Raw genomic sequence first — 20,233 nt, 5'->3', positions numbered from 1 at the left:
ATACTTGCCGGCATTGTAGAAGATATCAAGAATGTCAGTCGTCCCAAGCGATATTCTCTCGAAAGGAATGGTTTTGAACACAGCATGCGTTTCCGCGCAGGCTTCTTTCACGGACTTCAGTGACAAGTTCTCTTCTGTCTGTGGCAGGGATGCATCCTCAGTGACAATGTATGCAACAGCAACAGCCCTAGTCCGGCTCCGGGGGGAAATAATGTGTTTATTCGAGGTGCTGAGTTCAATAGCCAAAGGGTCCTGCCATAAACTTCCAGCTGATACCCAAACAGGATCCTTTCTCTTAACCTCGTGCAGGCTCATACGCCTGCGTTCGGTGGTATACATTTCTACCAAATATTCAAGTACGCATATTCCAGTGTTGAATAACCTTCATAGACAGTGCAGCTCTGTTCCTGCAAATTCCCCAGGTGCGTTTCGTCTCGCCCCAGTTTCCAGTGACATTCCGCGAACTGTTCCATAATCTCTACACGTCTTTAACCCCTCCCATATCCCCGGTTGCAATGCGCGATTTCGTTTTGCGTGGCCCGGTGCACCCGGTCGGCGTAGTCTTTATATTTTAGACCATTCCATTGGTCCTTAACTGAATCTCTACCCACCAGGGGCACCGGGCCATGTGAAACGAATTCACCCCATGTCTTGCCCAGATTAACTGTCAGATTTAGAGAGGCTCTTCTGCGACCTCTGCTGACTACATAGTGGTGTAGCCAGAAATTCGTTGGTGGGTGAGCCTGCAGAAATGTTGCTATGTGGTAGAGATATATTTGTCGTTTTATAGCTAATCTTATGCTATTCTACATATTTTGCTATGAGACTGATATTAAACTGTTGCTGTTTTAAAGCTCATTTCCTGTAATTCTACACATTTTGCAATGGGGCAGAGGAAAATGTGCATTTTTATAGCTCATCTCATGCTATTCTACACATTTTGCAATTAGATTGAGAGAACAATAATTCAGTTTATGTTACAAAAAAAAACATAACATCTTACTAACGAAGTGCAATGCTTGCTATGAATTCTACCTGATGGTGTTTGCATGTTTAGGTAAAAAAATAAAAATAATGTCCTGTTTGGAACACTGACATGTAAAGAACATAAAAATATGTTTGGGTGATTGGGTGAGTCTGGCTCCCCAGTGGGTGGGGTATGCTGATGATTCAGCCATACAAGCATCAGCAACCATAGCTAATGAAGACACTGAAACCCTTAACAAAGAGTTGTCTGTTTTGGAATGAGTGGCCAGTAATAAACTGGTCCTGAACATCTCTAAAACTAAGAGCATTGTATTTGGTACAAATCATTCCCTTAGTTCTAGACCTCAGCTGAATCTGGTAATGAATGGTGTGGCTGTTAAACAAGTTGAGGAGACTTAGATTGTGAACTGTCATGGTCAAAACATAAAGATTCAATGGTTGGAAGATGGGGAGAGGTCTGGTCGTAATAAAGAGATGCTCTGCTTTTTTGACACCACACTCTAAGAAGCAAGTTCTGCAGCCTCTAGTTTTGTCTGATCTTGATTATTGTCCAGTCGTGTGGTCCAGTAATGCAAGGAAAGACCTAGTTAATTAAGGTGCAGCTGGCCCAGAATGGAGCGGCACCTTTTGCTCTTAATTGTAATCAGAGGGCTGATATAAATCCTATGCATGCCGGTCTCTCTTAGCTAAGAGTTGAGGAGAGACTGACTGCATCATTTCTTATTTATTTTAATAAGAAACAATGTTTTGAAAATCCTAAATTGTTTGCATAGTCAATTTACGCACAGCTCTGACACACACACTTGTCCCACCAGACATGCCACCAGGGGTCTTTTCACAGTCCCCAAATCCAGAACAAATTCAATAAAGCGTACAGTATTATATTGAGCCCTTATTGCATGGAACTTCACTCCATCTCATATTGCTAAAATAAACAGCAAACCTGGTCTCAAAAAACAGATAAAGCAACACCTCGCTGCACAACGCCTCTGCCCTATTTGACCTAGATAGTTTGTGTGAATGCATTGATATGTAGGCTACGTGTGCCTTTTTAAATGTTTTATGTCGTACTGTCCTTGAGCTGTTCTTGTCTATTTATGTTCTGTATTATGTCATTCTGTATTATGTTTCGTGTTTTGTGTGGACCCCAGGAAGAGAAGCTGCTGCTTTTGCAATAGCTCATGGGGATCCTAATATAAACTCGGCAAAAAAAGAAACGTCCTCACACTGTTAACTGCGTTTATTTTCAGCAAACTTAACATGTATAAATATTTGTATGAACATATCAAGATTCAACAACAGAGACATAAACTAAACAAGCTCCACAGACATGTGACTAACAGAAATTGAATAATGTGTCCCTGAAAAAGGGTGTGTCAAAATCAAAAGTAACAGTCAGTATCTGGTGTGGCCACTAGCTGCATTAAATACTGCAGTGCATCTCCTCCTCATGGACTGCACCAGATTTTTCAGTTATTGCTGTGAGATGTTACCCCACTCTTCCACCAAGGCACCTGCAAGTTCCTGGACATTTCTGGGGGGAATGGCCCTAGCCCTCACCCTCCACTCCAACAGGTTCCAAACATTCTCAATGGGATTGAGATCCGTGCTTTTCGCTGGCCATGGCAGAACACTGACATTCCTGACTTGCAGGAAATCACGCAGAGAACGAGCAGTATGGCTGGTTGCATTTTCATGCTGGAGGGACATGTCAGAATGAGCCTGCAGGAAGGGTACCACATGAGGGAGGAGGATGTCTTCCCTGTAACGCACAGTGTTGAGACTGCCTGCAAAGACAACAAGCTCAGTCCAATGATGCTGTGACACACCGCCCCAGACCATGCCAGACCCTCCACCTCCAAATCGATCCTGCTCCAGAGTACAGGCTTCGGTGTAACGCTAATTTCTTAGACGATAAACGCAAATCCGACCATCACCCCTGGTGAGACAAAACCGCGACTCGTCAGTGAAGAACACTTTTTGCCAATCCTGTCTGGTCCAGCAACAGTGGGTTTGTGCCCATAGGCGACGTTGTTTCCGGTGATGTCTGGTGAGGACCTGCCTTACAACAGGCCGACAAGCCCTGAGTCCAGCCTCTCTCAGCCTATTGCTGACAGTCTGAGCACGGATGAAGGAATTGTGTGTTCCTGGTGTAACTTGGGCAGTTGTTGTTGCCATCCTGTACCTGTCGCGCAGGTGTGATGTTCGGATGTACCGATCCTGTGCAGGTGTTGTTACACGTGGTCTGCCACTGTGAGGACGATCAGCTGTCCGTCCTGTCTCCCTGTAGCGCTGTCTTAGGCATCTCACAGTACGGACATTGCAATTTATTGCCCTGGCCACATCTGCAGTCCTCATGCTTCCCTGCAGCATGCCTATGGCACGTTCACGCAGATGAGCAGGGACCCTGGGCATCTTTCTTTTGGTGTTTTTCAGAGTCAGTAGAAAGGCCTCTTTAGTGTCCTATGTTTTCATAACTGTAACTATAATTTCCTACCATCTGCAAGCTGTTAGTGTCTTAATGACCGTTCCAAAGGTGCATGTTCATGAATTGTTTATGGTTAATTAAACAAGCATGGGAAACAGAGTTTAAACCCTTTACAATGAAGATCTGTGAAGTTATTTCAATTTTTAAGAATTATCTTTGAAAGACAGGGTCCTGAAAAAGGGAAGCTCTTTTTTTGCTGAGTTTAGGATACGATGTTCATGTGCACATGAACACTTGCTACACATTTACATTTACATTTAAGTCATTTATGATGATGAGAAAGTTTATTTCCATTTTGTAATGTGTTCTTTGTTTGAAGTTTGCTTGTCTCAGAGCACCATGTCTTATCTGTCATGCCCATGCGTAATGGGAGCGCGTGCGACTGCGCGCATCCATAAGTAATACCTTTGCCACCTATTGGCCTGTAGAACTTTTGTTATGAAACATGTATTCATTATACAGGTACCGGAGAACTTCAGATAAGTCTTGTGAGGCGTGTGTGGCTCTTGAGCAAAACAACCGACAGGTATGTATTCATGAGAGAGAGGGGGGGGGTCATAAAAAAACGGAGAACACCATGTTTGTGAAAGTCTCAGCTTTCCATAACAGTTTGTAGGTCAAACCATTCGGACGCTTTAGAAGTAGCGCTGCCACCTTCACCACAGATGCGGAAGGGTGATATCTGCGGAGCCGTTGGATTAAGACGCAGCCCATGCCGAAATATATCATTTTAAAACATTAGGATTTTTATATTATGTTAATTTGGTTTCCGCAGGGCCGTGGAAATTGTAAAAGGGTTATTAATATGCCATATTTGGGAAAAGAGACCCATGTTTAATGGTATAGTCCACAGGGAGGGGACAAAGGTATAAAGGTACGTGTGAGCTGGAAATATGTTCTGGCTCTGCTATGTGAGCTGTGTGGGAGGCTGTCTATAGCCTGGTATACCCCAACCTGCTATAGTTGGTTTAGTAGGGTAGGTCTGATTAAGGATTAAGTTTTCGATGTAGATTTAAATCTGTATTTTGTGAGTCTGTTCATATTGTAAATATGTAAATAAGTACCTTGTGTAGATATTCATTCATTTGATTCCGTCGTTCACCGGGAACCACCTTTCACTGTTAATAAACTGGACACTCTTTTGCACCTGATCCTGCTACTTACTGCATAAAAGGCTGCTTCAACATCCAGTCTCGACAACAGCATCAGAGAGAAAATGTGTCATTTTCCAAGCTAATATCCTGCAATTCTACACATTTTGCCATGAGGCAGATAACGAAATTCGGTTTATGTTCCAAAAACATTGTAAGGGGAATACAAGAAGTACTGAGTACTATGGAGCCTCCAAGACCCATGTTGCCCAGGGTTAAGAACATACATTGTAGAATAAAGGCGCTAGGCTATGTTAGTTTTCATTGTTATTTCTAAAAATATTCTTCATATCGACAATAATAGTGGAATGAGTGTTTCACAATATTTTTTTTCCCAAAAATGTATTAGGTCCACACAAAATTGCATTTAATGGTAGAGCGTTGTTATTGGTCAACAAAAGACTACTATCTCGTTATCAACATGACTGAGTTTCCTTTAGGTTCAATAGACAGGTTAGCTGACGTCGCAAAAATGATGTGGAAGCTTACAAGGGGCAGAAGGCAGTGTGTTATGGCTCTGGATGGCCAGAGGGCTAACAACAATGTCAAGAAACTGCCATTTAGTGAATCTTTAGTGGCTCGTTTCAGCTCATTTTATGTGTTATTTGTAGGTGTTTTGACTGTCACATCTATGCTAATATGGCAACAACAAAAATGCTCTCTATCTAATGTGAACCTAACGATGTATTTGAGAAACAAGTGCTCATTGTTCAACTTTGTGTTTTCAATAAACATTGGAGATAGAATATGTTAACAAATGTCTAAAAAATCTACACCAACCCCGTGTTTTGTCCCATAGTTGCGCACTTCGTTTTCTTTTGCAAAACAAATCAACCCCTACCATATCCCCAAAGTAAGATGCCAAAAGTCAAAATTGGCTACAAAAAAATAGGTCAGGGTTTAATTTAAGGTTAGACATAAGGTTAGCATTGCGGCTGTTAGGGTTAGGTTTAAATTCAAATGTTAGAGAAATTGTAGAAACGGGCGGGGTTTATGACTTTTGTAGTTATAGAAATGAGTGACGACCAATTGACTGGGGCCAGCAAATCTCGTCAAATTGACTGGGGCTGAGCGATTTCTACGTTTAACATTTGCTGGCCCCCGTCAATTTTGACAAGAGATTTGCTGGCCCCAGTCAATTTGACAAGAGACGTTCGCCTTTTGTTGACCAATAAGGCTGCACCATTAGAATGCAATTGTGTCTGCCCACGATAACCTTTTTGGGGGAAAATACGATCACTGTATATATTAATTAAGGACATAAGGAAATTATAATACAAAAATATTACATCTAGCTCCTTTAATATTATTAAATTGCATTACACCCTCAACTTATTCGACAGATACCGGTCTTTGGCCAAAATGCATTTTGTAATGTTCATGTAATTTTTCATCTTGCAGTACCTCCGTGGCCCACACTGAGAACCGCCAGGGGTACTCAACTCTTAACCGAGGAGGTGCAGAGCCTGCTGGTTTTCTGTTCTACCTGATAATTAATTGCACACACCTGGTGTCCCAGGTCTAAATCAGTACCTAAAAAAATGCAGTGTGGTCCAGAGTTAAGTTTGAGGGGGTCTACGTGATACTATTACTAATAAGACAGAAATGTATGAGAGAATGTTACTCACACAACGCAGGCGAGGCTAATAAAACTGAAATAACCGTGGTTATCAGAATTTTGGATACATTAGTTTGTAGAAGTTGCAACATTTACCTCTGGTTTATCACTTGATGTATGTGGCTTACTGTAAGGTTACGGTGGTTTACTTGACCATACAGTAAACCATCAAAGGAATGGCAGATGTAAACCTGAACTATGAACAAACATCAACAAAACTAAGTCTTTCACAACCTTTATGTACAATACAAAACATCTAAAATGGAACTACAATGTAGATGGTGTCTGAAAAAGTTAAAAAAACAAAATTGTCTTAGTAGGAATATTCATGCTTTACAGTGTGGTATGATCTTTCTCCAGAAACCTCCATAGCCTAGTCAATTCGGTGGTAAAGACCGGACAAACGAGAATACATTTCGATACACACATTTTTCCTACATCACAAGAAACACACATTTAAAACAGATACATATACGACTATGCTTTCTTTGCAACTTGCAACGCTCAAACCCAAATACACTACACCATATGATGAATCCAGCATTCACATTCAATACATCCAGTGTATTTACAGTTAAGGTCTGGATATAGTCTATTGCTGAAGGCTAGCCTTACTTTGTATTCAATGTTGTATTCCAAAAATATAATCTCAAAATATTTATTTTGTCAAAGAACTTCTTTCTGGCATTTGAGCACTTGTGTTGAACGCATGCAGTCAGATATGGGAGGGGGGGGGGGGAAATCAACCACACTACTGATCTTATACTAATGTCCTGAGAATAGAGAGTACTGAGACCTGGTTACTGCAGGTTAAAGCAGGTTTTTATGACCGCCAAATAGAGACCACACCGACTTCTCCTACCACTTTTTTTTTATTTGTTCTGTTCTGTTAACCCGGAAAGATGCTTAACCCAACACGCCATCATGTCAGGTCATTGTTCCATTCATGTTTTTAAAGAGATGATGGCCAACAGGTGGCAGGCATCGGTGAGAACATTATTTTCCCACAATACACTTGATGGGATAATCTGTGGCACTGTCAGAATACTTGAAAGAATGTGCATTTCCCCTTCCTTGTTTCCCTGAGGTAAGCACATATTTATAAGTGACTGAATAGGTTTCACTAAGCAAAATCCTATTACTTTCAACAATTCAACCAATTAAGATCTGTGATTACTTCAAAGGAAAGTAGGACGGAAAAACGCATGTCAACTATTCGAAAAGGCTCAGAGGTCTTGCATTTCCTCATCCAGGCCCTCGTCCAGGCCCTCGTCGTCTTCCTCCGCCCTGGCGTCCACCTCGGCCGTGTCGGAGAACTCATGCAGCAGGACGTACTCGCGGCTACTGAAGCCAAACTTGAGCACGTCCTTCTCCTTGAGCTCATAGTAGCGCTGCGCCTCGATGCGCTGGTTGTTCAGGTAGGTGCCATTGCCCGAACCTAGGTCAATGATGTAGGGCTTCACCCGCCGCCCGCCAGTTCCATCAGAACGCGTGAACTCCACCAGCCTGGAAATCAGCAAACACAGAACTACATTACCCAAAGGTTGAAAGTGTCCCAACTCAGAGGCCTGCACAGGCCTGCTCTAGGCTATCCAACACTGTTCCTGGAGAGCTACCGTCATGGAGGCTTGCGCTCCAACCCTAATCATCTGATTCTAGTTATTAGCTGGTTGATAAGCTGAATCAGGCTAGTTACAACTGGGGTTGAAACAAAAACCTACAGGTGGGCAGCTCTCCAGGAACAGGGTTGGAGGGTCCTGACCTAGAGATTGAAATCACATAAACCCAAAAGAACTGCATTAACCAGATGTTAAAACCTCTTGATGCTATGGGGGCGCTATTTCATTTTTGGATAAAAAGACGTGCCCGTTTTAAGCTCAATATTTTGTCACAAAAAGATGCTTGACTATGCATATAATTGATAGATTTGGAAAGAAAACACTCTGACGTTTCCAGAACTGCAAAGATATTCTCTGTGGGTGCCCTAGAACTGGAGCTACAGGCAAAACCAAGATGAAACGGCATCCAGGAAACCAGCAGGATTTTTGAGGCTCCGTTTTCCATTGTCTCCTTATATGGCTGTGAATGCGAGAGGAATGAGCCTGCCCTTTCTGTCGTTTCCCCAAGGTGTCTGCAGCATTGTGATGTATTTGTAGGCATATCATTCGAAGATTGACCATAAGAGACTACATTTTCCAGGTGTCCGCCCGGTGTCCTCCGTCGAAATTGGTGCGTCTTTTTCAGCTGCTGGTATTTTTCCATGCGATTCTGAGGGGAAAGCAGGCTTCCACGAACTGCATATCAACGAAGAGATATGTGAAAAAACACCTTGAGGATTGATTCTAAACAATGTTTGCCATGTTTCGGTCGATATTATGGAGTTAATTCGGAAAAAGTTTGACGTTTTGGTGACTGAATTTTCGGTTCGTTTCGGTAGCCAAATGTGATGTACAAAACGGAGCGATTTCTCCTACACAAAGATTCTTTCAGGAAAAACTGAACATTTGCTATGCAACTGAGAGTCTCCTCATTGAAAACATCTGAAGCTCTTCAAAGGTAAATGATTTTATTTATTTGGTTATCTGGTTTTTGTGAAAATGTTGCGTGCTAAATGCTACTCAAAATGCTAAGCTAGCTTAGCATACTCTTACACAAATTAGTGATTTGCTATGGTTCAAAAGCATATTTTGAAAATCTGAGATGACAGTGTTGTTAAGAAAAGGCTAAGCTTGAGAGCAGGTGCATTATTTTCATTTTATTTGCGATTTTCAGAAATCGTTAACGTTGCGTTATGCTAATGAGCCTGAGGCTTTATTCACGATCCCGGATCCGGAGTGGGGAGTATCAAGAGGTTAAGTGTCAGACTTCAACAAAATGTTGGGAAATTATGTAAGATGGGAAAATGGCATAATTTCAAAACATAGCGATGATTTGCGAAGGATCAAGCAGCTAAAATAATGTCATCCCGAGGGCCTGATTTGAGCAACCAAGTGATTGTCAGATCTCACCTGTACTGGAACACTGCGTGCTGTTTGGAGCAGGAGGGGTGGTCGATTGGGATATCAGCAATCTTCCTCTGCCGCCCCATCAGGTAGGCACTCTGCCTGTGGACGTACATGACCGGGAGCTGCTCATCGTTCTTGAAGGGGTACAGTCGCCACCTGCGCTTAGGGATGCGAGCCTCGGGGGGCTCGTTGTACTTGATCACTTCCCCCCTGAACGTGTTGGTATCTTCCGTGAGCGCGCCAGACAGTTCAAAGTTGGGCTTCTCTTTATCAACTGGGGGGCTGTCTTTGCCCTCACCCCCCTCTTGGGTACCTTGTCCGAAAGCTTGCCCCTCACCGTTGTTCTCCTCAAACCGGTGCCGGTTGTCCCGTCGTTGATTGTCATGCTGCTGTCTCTCAGCCTGCTGCTCCTGGAAGGAGCGGGATTCACGCTCTCTGGGCCTGTCCCCACCTCCACCCCGCTCTCTCTCAACTCGTTTTCTCTCCCTGGGTCTGTCAGATTCTCTGGGTCCGTCAGCCTGCTCCCACCTACTTCGCCGCACTGGTGGCTCCGGTTTGTCATTGCGGTCACGCCTTCTACGGTCATCAGCACCGCGGTGGTCATCCGGCTCCTATAGGGGAGACAGTGGGACAGGAGATAGGGGAATTAGCCTGATTCCGGGGTCAAAATTTGTTGGTAAAGTGTTACTATTTAAAGAAGATAATTGCTGCATTAAAATTTTACATGAATGCATTTCCCCAATTGTTACATTTACTCATAAGTAGTGGCAGAATCACCCGCTTTATTTTGACATCGGCACTGTGGGGAGGGCTTCGGCTCCTGACGGTGTTTTTGGGCGATCTGTCTCGTCTTCCCAACGCCCTTCTACCTGGCGAATGACCCTTGGTCCTGGGTGGCGATCTAGTTAATCAAATCAACAAGGAAACGCTTTAAAACCAATAGTTGAGTAGTTTAACACCAAGGCTAGCTAGCTACAACGGACAGCTCCTACTGGATTCTTCTCTGAGCGACATCTGACAAATAACTCGTAATACAGGGTTTGACATACAGGATGATCGCTGGCCTAGGGAGTCAATCATCCCTGTCAATGGCCTGCTTGGGCCAGTGAAAAAAATATATTGTAATAATGCTATTTTCAATCTGGGCTATATAATTGATGAAAAACAGAAATTCCCAAAGCTGTTACTTCTTCATGTATATTATTTATTACACGCATCGTACACACAGCCTTTGAGAGGAATATAATCTGTCGGGCAGCAAGAGGATGCAGCTCCCAACTGGTTGTCACGTAGAGCAGCTCACAGAAGAACGACAGCAGTAGGGAAGACGTCTCAATTTATGATAACTACCAGAAAAAGCTAAGGCAACAAATGGTTATGCAAACCAGGTATTTAAAAAGTTTGGTCCGAAGATATGGTTAAATCACTGCGATGCGCAATTCAGTCATCATGATATGTTTGAATGGACATTTCTGAATGCTTTCCTAAAAAAAGCTTAAAAATTACAATTAGGACTGCTATGTAGATTAGAGGTCGACCGATTATGATTTTTCAACACCGAACATGAGAACATATGAAAGCTGGTGGTTCCTTTTAACATGGGTCTTCAATATTCCCAGGTAAGAAGTTTTAGGTTGTAGTTATTATAGGAATTATAGGACTTTTTCCCTCTATACCATTTGTATTTCATTAACCTTTGACTATTGGATGTTCTTATAGGCACTTTAGTATTGCCAGTGTAACAGTATAGCTATGTACTCGATGTACATATTGTCAAATAAAATAAAACTTATTCTCACATGCGCCGAATACAACAGGTATTGTCAACCTTACCACGAATTGCTTACTTACAAGCCCTTAACCAACAATGCAGTTAAGAAAATATTTCCTAAATAAACTAAAGTATATATACACTGCTCAAAAAAATAAAAGGGAACACTTGAACAAAACAATGTAACTCCAAGTCAATCACACTTCTGTGAAATCAAACTGTCCACTTAGGAAACAACACTGATTGACAATAAATTGCACATGCTGTTGTGCAAATGGAATAGACAACAGGTGGAAATTATAGGCATTTAGCAAGACACCCCCAATAAAGGAGTGGTTCTGCAGGTGGGGACCACAGACCACTTCTCAGTTCCTATGCTTCCTGGCTGATGTTTTGGTCACTTTTGAATGCTGGCGGTGCTTTCACTCTAGTGGTAGCATGAGACGGAGTCGACAACCCACACAAGTGGCTCAGGTAGTGCAGCTCATCCAGGATGGCACATCAATGCGAGATGTCGCAAGAAGGTTTGCGGTGTCTGTCAGTGTAGTGTCCAGAGCATGGAGGCGCTACCAGAAGACAGGCCAGTACATCAGGAGATGTGGAGGCCATAGGAGGGCAACAACCCAGCAGCAGGACTGCTACCTCCGCCTTTGTGCAAGGAGGAGCACTGCCAGAGCCCTGCAAAATGACCTCCAGCAGGCCACAAATGTGCATGTGTCTGCTTAAATGGTCAGAAACAGACTCCATGAGGGCCCGACGTCCACAGGTGGGGGTTGTGCTTACAGCCCAACACCGTGTAGGACGTTTGGCATTTGCCAGAGAACACCAAGATTGGCAAATCTTCACAGATGAAAGCAGGTTCACATTGAGCACGTAACAGACGTGACAGAGTCTGGAGACGCCGTGGAGAACGTTCTGCTGCCTGCAACATCCTCCAGCATGACCGGTTTGGCGGTGGCTCAGTCATGGTGTGGGGTGGCATTTCTTTGGGGGGCCGCACAGCCCTCCATGTGCTCGCCAGAGGTTGCCTGACTACCATTAGGTATCGAGATGAGATCCTCAGACCCCTTGTGAGACCATACGCTGGTGTGGTTGGCCCTGGGTTCCTCCTAATGCAAGACAATGCTAGACCTCATGTGGCTGGAGTATGTCAGCAGTTCCTGCAAGAGGAAGGCATTGATGCTATGGACTGGCCCACCCGTTCCCCAGACCTGAATCCAATTGAGCACATCTGGGACATCATGTCTCGCTTCATCCACCAACGCCACATTGCACCACAGACTGTCCAGGAGTTGGTGGTTGCTTTAGTCTAGGAGGAGATCCCTCAGGAGACCATCCACCACCTCATCAGGAGCATGCCCAGGCGTTGTCAGTAGACCATACAAGCACGGAGGAGGCCACACACACACACACACACTACTGAGCCTCCTTTTGACTTGTTTTAAGGACATTACATCAAAGTTGGATCAGCCTGTAGTGTGATTTTCCACTTTAATTTTGAGTGTGACTCCAAATCCAGACCTCCATGGGTTGATACAAATGATCAATGGAAATCAAATGTGTGATTTTGTTGTCAGCACATTCAACTATGTAAAGAAAAAAGTATTTAATAAGAATATTTCATTCAGATGTAAGATGTGTTATTTTAGTGTTCCCTTTATTTTTGAGCAGTGTATATTATATGTTAACAATATCAGATAACAAAAATTAGACTTTATACAGGGGGTACAGGTACCGAGTCAATGTGCAGGGGTACAGGTTAGTCAATGGTAGCGCTATTCTATTTTATTCCTCACCATTTCATTTTTAAACTCTGCATCAATGGAAAGGGCTCGTAAGCAAGCATTTCACGGTAAATTCTCCAGTGTTTGTGACCGTTTTATTTGAATTCTAGCTAGCTCTCACTGTTTCCAGTCAACTAACATTAAATGAGACTTAGCTAGCTAATTGAGGGGAAACTAGGCAGCATTCTGCTTTGACCCCACTGTTCAGTCATTTACTTTGCCCACTACCAACTCATGTGAACTAGGTACAATCCTGACACCGTTTTAACGTTTAGAAACGTCAATAATCATCACTTCCCATACGTCTTTCAAAACATATGGCAGTTATCCATCATCAGAGAGAAAAAAACACTTGATCCAACCGTTTTGCAGATCCATTCGGCTATGGTAGCCTCCACCAGATATAACTACACTTCCCGAGTTACGCTTACACACAGGTGTTGGGATGGAGCATGCTAGCTAGATAGCACAGGTGGTCGGTAGCCTCGTCTTCCGTAAACAAGCACTATATCATGGAGATATTTCAGTGTGGGAACACTAACCTTAACCCTATCAAGGCGTGTATCAATTTAACATTTTGTTTTTTGAAATTATATAATACTAAAAATAAGGTCCTTATACTTCCAAAGCCGCACCGCCAGCGACGCGTTCCAAAGACGCATTTATCCAATGACTTGTGTAAAATGTGACAGAGTCGTGATCAAGGGCTAATTGAGGACTGACGTTAACGTTCCAAGACTAACTCATAACAATGATGCCTGCTGGTTAGTTAAATGGTTAACTAGGTGCCATTATTGATATTGTGTAAAATCATGGACTTGCAACCGCACTGTGTAATTTGTGCTCGCTAACTACAATACCATGCACCCGTGAAATCAGGCTAGCTACCTGCTCGTTCGTCTCCTCTGTGGTGGTGGGCTTGGGCTGCCGTTGGACCCCGAACTCGAGTGGCGTGATCTCTGGGGCCTAGCAGGGCTCAGTTTCTCTTGTTTGATTTTCGGTTTTGAGTTCCGCACAGGGGATTTCACTCTTTTATGTCGTCTCTCTTTATCCATTATGAAACTCAACCAATCGTTGTTAATCGACTAAATAAAGGGCACAGCGAATACATATGTATAAAACGTGAACAACAAACTCCACTGCAAACGCTGAGAAAGTTTTCCTATTGTGCGCAAGGAAACGTGTTTCCACTTCCGGCAGGACGCTTTTTATATTTTTCACCGTGGCTATGGACTACAACACTTTAGTTCCGTTGTAATATTGCAGACCTATTCTATCATATTTACAATGAGGTAATGCACCTACAGATGTTATAATTAAATGTACTTAATTTTCCTGAAACAACTAAATCATGCCTTCGAGCAGCTCGGAGAGGTTAGTGAGTCACGCATGGAATTAAGTTGCCATGGTAAAAAAAAAAAAAATGAGTTAAAGTCACATTTCAACAACACATACATACATTCATTGAGACATTACTTGCTACAACAAACCACTTTTTTTTGTAGTAATCAAAGTATCACAATGATTCCTCCAGCTGATTCTCTGCTGAAATATGACAACCCAGTCTTGGTGAGCAGAAACATAAAATAAGTCACCAAAGGTAGAGTAACGTTAACAAAACGTGTTTAATGCTGGCTGCGAACGTTACTTACATTTAGCTGCAGGTAGCTAAATGTATCCATATAGTGGTATCTAACATACATTATTACATCCACAGGCATTATTTTGAAATCAATATCATGCCAATGTTCCTAGTGAGCTGTGAGAGATGAAAAAAAGCAAAGACAATTGTTTGACAACATCAAATTGGCTGAAGATGGATATTCTTCTAATCTCAATGAGTACTGCAATTTCAGGCACAGCCTCTGAAAGTGGCCCCACAACAGCCTGCCATGACTGGACCTGTCACCTCCACCCAAACCCAAGACCCCCTCAGCCAGATGCCAACAAACCGAGGAGATCCTCAATGCCATCCTACCACCCCGGTATGACATGACACGCACACAGCTTTAACACCCTTCTCCCTGTTTTTTCCCCCTTAGGGAAATTAACCAATATTCCCGGTTTTGTAAAACCTGAAATCTGGCAACCCTGTGTTAATCTCAGCTGTACCACTGTTACAGGGAATGTATGGAGACCAACCAGCTGTGGGTGCAGCAGGTGTCTAGCACGCTGTGTACCCGCATGGATGTGGTGCACCTATAGAATCAGCTGGACCTGAAGCTGCAGCAGACAGGCCAGGGAGACTGGCATCTGCCCAGTTCTCAGGGAAATCTACTCCCGGTGCTTCGGTAAGGAGAGAGAGGAAGGAAAGATGAGGTACATGGATGGTAGTCATATTGGAAAAGTGTGTTGGATACAAATCCTAAAGCTGGGCCAGTTTCCAAGAGGACCTAGATTAGGCTAGCATAAACCTGGTTCTGAACTAAAAGGCAATTTCAGTGGGTTTAATCTGTGTCCGAATTGATCTGATTGGTTAAAATATCAAATTAGTAAAAACATAGAATTAGGCTGCCTGTCGAAACCCAGCCCATGACGTCAGAGAACTCATCTTTTAGCACTTCATCTTACAGATAAAGCTAAATATAATGCTATGCCATTGAATGATTAAAAACCTTTATTACCCCAAAGTGAATTTGATTTGCATCTACTTGTGTAGATCTCCGGTGTAGAACGAGAAGCAGGACCAATAGAGACAGGTTAACGAGCAGAAGGCCAAGACTGAGGCCATTGAGAAGAGGGAGACAGAGACGGCAGGTGGAGAAGAAACACACAGAGGAGATTTAGTTCCTGAAGAGAACCAACCAGCAGCTCATGGTAAAGGCGCCAAGTCACCATCCCTGTGCAGTCTTGCCAACTCCTATGGGCATTGTCGCACCAAATAAGTAAGTTTTTGGAATGAAATCTATCAATTTATGTAATTTAAAATATACTTAACAAAAATAAACGCAACATCAAAAGTGTTGGTACCAGCTGAAATAAATTATCCCAGAAACTTTCCACACACAAAAAGCTTATTTCTCAATGTTGTGCACAAATTTGTTTACATCCCTGTTAGTGAGCATTTCTCCTTTGCCAAGACTTTCAAGCTTAACATCCTTATCATTTATCGCCCTCCAGGTTCCCTCGGAGAGTTCATCAATGAGCTTGATGCCTTGATAAGCTCCTTTCCTGAGGACGGCTCACCTCTCACAGTCCTGGGCGACTTTAACCTCCCCACGTCTACCTTTGACTCATTCCTCTCTGCCTCCTTCTTTCCACTCCTCTCCTCTTTTGACCCTCTCACCTTCCCCCCCTACTCACAAGGCAGGCAATACGCTCGACCTCATCTTTACTAGATGCTGTTCTTCCACTAACCTCACTGCAACTCCCCTCCAAGTCTCCGACCACTACCTTGTATCCTTTTCCCTCTCGCTCTCATCCAACACTTCCCACACTGCCCCTACTCGGATGGTATCGCGCCATCCCAACCTTCGCTCTCTCCCCCGCTACTCTTTCCTCTTCCATCCTATCATCTCTTCCCTCTGCTCATACCTTCTCCAACCTTTCTCCTGATTCTGCCTCCTCAACCCTCCTCTCTTCCCTTTCTGCATCCTTTGACTCTCTATGTCCCCTATCCTCCAGGCCGGCTCGGTCCTCCTCCCGCTCCGTGGCTCGATGACTCATTGCGAGCTCACAGAACAGAGCTCCGGGCAGCCGAGCGGAAATGGAGGAAAACTCGCCTCCTGCGGACCTGGCATCCTTTCACTCCCTCCTCTCTACATTTTCCTCCTCTGTCTCTGCTGCTAAAGCCACCTTCTACCACTCTAAATTCCAAGCATCTGCCTCTAACCCTAGGAAGCTCTTTGCCACCTTCTCCTCCCTCCTGAATCCTCCTCCCCCTCCCTCCTCCCTCTCTGCAGATGACTTCGTCAACCATTTTGAAAAGAAGGTCGACGACATCCGATCCTCGTTTGCTAAGTCAAACGACACCGCTGGTTCTGCTCACACTGCCCTACCCTGTGCTCTGACCTCTTTCTCCCCTCTCTCTCCAGATGAAATCTCGCTTCTTGTGACGGCCGGCCGCCCAACAACCTGCCCGCTCGACCCTATCCCCTCCTCTCTTCTCCAGACCATTTCCGGGGACCTTCTCCCTTACCTCACCTCGCTCATCAACTCATCCCTGACCGCTGGCTACGTCCCTTCCGTCTTCAAGAGAGCGAGAGTTGCACCCCTTCTGAAAAAACCTACACTCGATCCCTCCGATGTCAACAACTACAGACCAGTATCCCTTCTTTCTTTTCTCTCCAAAACTCTTGAACGTGCCGTCCTTGGCCAGCTCTCCCGCTATCTCTCTCAGAATGACCTTCTTGATCCAAATCAGTCAGGTTTCAAGACTAGTCATTCAACTGAGACTGCTCTTCTCTGCATCACGGAGGCGCTCCGCACTGCTAAAGCTAACTCTCTCTCCTCTGCTCTCATCCTTCTAGACCTATCGGCTGCCTTCGATACTGTGAACCATCAGATCCTCCTCTCCACCCTCTCCGAGTTGGGCATCTCCGGCGCGGCCCACGCTTGGATTGCGTCCTACCTGACAGGTCGCTCCTACCAGGTGGCGTGGCGAGAATCTGTCTCCTCGCCACGCTCTCTCACCACTGGTGTCCCCCAGGGCTCTGTTCTAGGCCCTCTCCTATTCTCGCTATACACCAAGTCACTTGGCTCTGTCATAACCTCACATGGTCTCTCCTATCATTGCTATGCAGACGACACACAATTAATCTTCTCCTTTCCCCCTTCTGATGACCAGGTGGCGACCGCATCTCTGCATGTCTGGCAGACATATCAGTGTGGATGACGGATCACCACCTCAAGCTGAACCTCGGCAAGACGGAGCTGCTCTTCCTCCCGGGGAAGGACTGCCCGTTCCATGATCTCGCCATCACGGTTGACAACTCCATTGTGTCCTCTTCCCAGAGCGCTAAGAACCTTGGCGTGATCCTGGACAACACCCTGTCGTTCTCAACCAACATCATGGCGGTGGCCCGTTCCTGTAGGTTCATGCTCTACAACATCCGCAGAGTACGACCCTGCCTCACACAGGAAGCGGCGCAGGTCCTAATCCAGGCACTTGTCATCTCCCGTCTGGATTACTGCAACTCGCTGTTGGCTGGGCTCCCTGCCTGTGCCATTAAACCCCTACAACTCATCCAGAACGCCGCAGCCCGTCTGGTGTTCAACCTTCCCAAGTTCTCTCACGTCACCCCGCTCCTCCGCTCTCTCCACTGGCTTCCAGTTGAAGCTCGCATCCGCTACAAGACCATGGTGCTTGCCTACGGAGCTGTGAGGGGAACGGCACCGCAGTACCTCCAGGCTCTGATCAGGCCCTACACCCAAGCAAGGGCACTGCGTTCATCCACCTCTGGCCTGCTCGCCTCCCTACCATTGAGGAAGTACAGTTCCCGCTCAGCCCAGTCAAAACTGTTCGCTGCTCTGGCCCCCCAATGGTGGAACAAACTCCCTCACGACGCCAGGACAGCGGAGTCAATCACCACCTTCCGGAGACACCTGAAACCCCACCTCTTCAAGGAATACCTAGGATAGGATAAGTAATCCTTCTCACCCCCCCTTAATGATTTAGATGCACTATTGTAAGTGGCTGTTCCACTGGATGTCAGAAGGTGAATTCACCAATTTGTAAGTCGCTCTGGATAAGAGCGTCTGCTAAATGACTTAAATGTAAATGTAAAATAATCCATCCACCTGACAGGTGTGACATATCAAAAAGATGATTAAACAGCATCATTGCACAGGTGCACCTTGTGCTTGGGGACAATAAAACAAACTAAAATCGGCTGTTTTGTCACACAACACAATGCCACAGATAAACATTTTTGAGAGAATGTGCAATTGGCATGCTGACTGCAAGAATGTCCACCAGAGCTGTTGCCAGAATTTAATGTAGATTGCTCTATCATAAGCAACCTCCGTCATGGCAGTACGTCCAACCGACCTCACAACTGCAGACCACGTGTAACCACGCCAGCCCAGGACCTCCACATTCGGCTTCTTCACCTGCGGGATCTTCTGAAACCAGCAAACCAGACAGCTTATGAAACTGTGGGTTTGCACAACTGAAGAATTTTTGCACAAACGGTCAGCTTATCTGCATGCTTGTTGTCCTCACCAGGGTCTTGACCTGACTGCAGTTCAGCGTCGTAACGAACTTCAGTGGGCAAATGCTCACCTTTGATGGGCACTGGCACGCTGAAGAAGGGTGCTCTTCACAGATGAATCCCAGTTTCAACTGTATCTGTGTCGAACAGATGCATATGTTTTCCCAGTCATGTGAAATCCATAGATCAGAGTCTAATGAATTTATTTGAATTGACAGATTTACTTATATGGACTATAACTCAGTAAATATTTGAAATTGTTATATATTGCGTTTATACTTTCGTTCAGTGCCTTCAGGAAGTATTCAGAACCCTTGACTTTCCATTTTATTAGGTTACTACTTTATTCTAAAATATTTATTTCCCATCAATCTACACACAATACCCCATAATGACAAAGAAAACAGGTTTTTAGAAATGTTTGCTAATTTATATATAAAAAAAAAACATTTAGATAAGTATTAAGGCCCCTTACTCAGTACTTTGTTGCAGCACCTTTGGCAGCGATTAGCCTTGAGTCTTCTTGGTTGACACCACAAGCTTGGCACACCTAATAATAATAAATATGGAGTTTCTCCCATTCTCTGCAGATCCTCTCAAGCTGTCTCAGGTTTGATGGGGACCGTTGCTGCACAGCTATTTTCAGGTCTCTCCAGAGATGTTCGATCAGGTTCAAGTCCGGCCCCTCGAGGACATGGAGTCTAGTTTGGCATTCGCCAAACCCAGGTTTGTGTGAAGCGTGATTCAACACTCCAGAGAACACGTTTCCACTGCTCGAGTCCAATGGCAGCGAGCTTTACACCACTCCAGCCAACGCTTGGCACTGTTTGTGTGCGGCTGCTCGGCCATGGAAAACCCATTTTATGAAGTTCTTGTGCTGACATTGCTTCCAGAGGCAGTTTGGAACTCGGTAGGGAGTTCCAAACTACACGCGTCAGCCCCGTTCTGTGAGCTTGTATCCTACCACTTAGCGGCTGAGCCGTTGTTGCTCCTAGACGTTTCCACTTCACAATAACCACACTTACAGTTGGCCGTGGCAACTCCAGCAGGGCATTCATTTGACAAACTGATTTCTTGGAAAGGTGGCATCCTATGACAGTGCCACATTGAAAGTCACTGAGCTCTGGCAGTAGAATGCCCTTACTGAAATGTTTGTATGAGATTGCATGGCTGCGTACTCAAATTTATACACCTGTCAGCAACAGGTATGGCTGAATACACTCATTTGAAGGGGTGTCCACATACTTGATATTTAACATTTCAATTTCTTCTCCTTT

The 20,233-nt window shown here is 44.5% G+C and overlaps 2 protein-coding genes and 1 long non-coding RNA gene across 3 annotated transcripts in view; 1 reads left to right on the top strand and 2 right to left on the bottom strand.

The window, feature by feature from the left end:
- The window catches only part of LOC135522394 (mitogen-activated protein kinase kinase kinase 5-like), a 35,328-nt gene extending 34,843 nt beyond the window's left edge, over positions 1-485 (bottom strand). Inside the window, exon 1 of the mRNA XM_064948595.1 lies at positions 9-485. Within this exon, the coding sequence (XP_064804667.1) occupies positions 9-339 (331 nt within the window). The 5' untranslated portion in view covers positions 340-485. The remainder of the gene's footprint in view (positions 1-8) is intronic.
- A 5,978-nt stretch (positions 486-6,463) lies between these two features.
- LOC135522393 (smad nuclear-interacting protein 1-like) lies at positions 6,464-14,002 on the bottom strand. The gene is made up of 4 exons (XM_064948594.1): positions 13,693-14,002; positions 10,027-10,150; positions 9,253-9,860; positions 6,464-7,750 (listed from the first exon to the last, which is right to left on the bottom strand). The coding sequence occupies exons 1-4, from the start codon at positions 13,857-13,859 to the stop codon at positions 7,471-7,473; spliced, it is 1,179 nt and encodes a 392-aa protein (XP_064804666.1). The 5' UTR covers positions 13,860-14,002; the 3' UTR covers positions 6,464-7,470.
- A 688-nt stretch (positions 14,003-14,690) lies between these two features.
- Positions 14,691-15,890, top strand: LOC135522392 (uncharacterized). Its single transcript, XR_010452679.1, has 3 exons — positions 14,691-14,789; positions 14,928-15,095; positions 15,464-15,890. It is a non-coding gene; the product is annotated as an uncharacterized LOC135522392 (long non-coding RNA).
- Positions 15,891-20,233: the final 4,343 nt, after the last annotated feature.

The sequence above is a fragment of the Oncorhynchus masou genome, chromosome 30, assembly GCF_036934945.1.
Source record: "Oncorhynchus masou masou isolate Uvic2021 chromosome 30, UVic_Omas_1.1, whole genome shotgun sequence".
Classification (NCBI taxonomy): Eukaryota; Metazoa; Chordata; class Actinopteri; order Salmoniformes; family Salmonidae; genus Oncorhynchus; species Oncorhynchus masou.
Note: the sequence above shows the minus strand (reverse complement) of the source record. Positions and strands in the feature narration are given on the sequence as shown.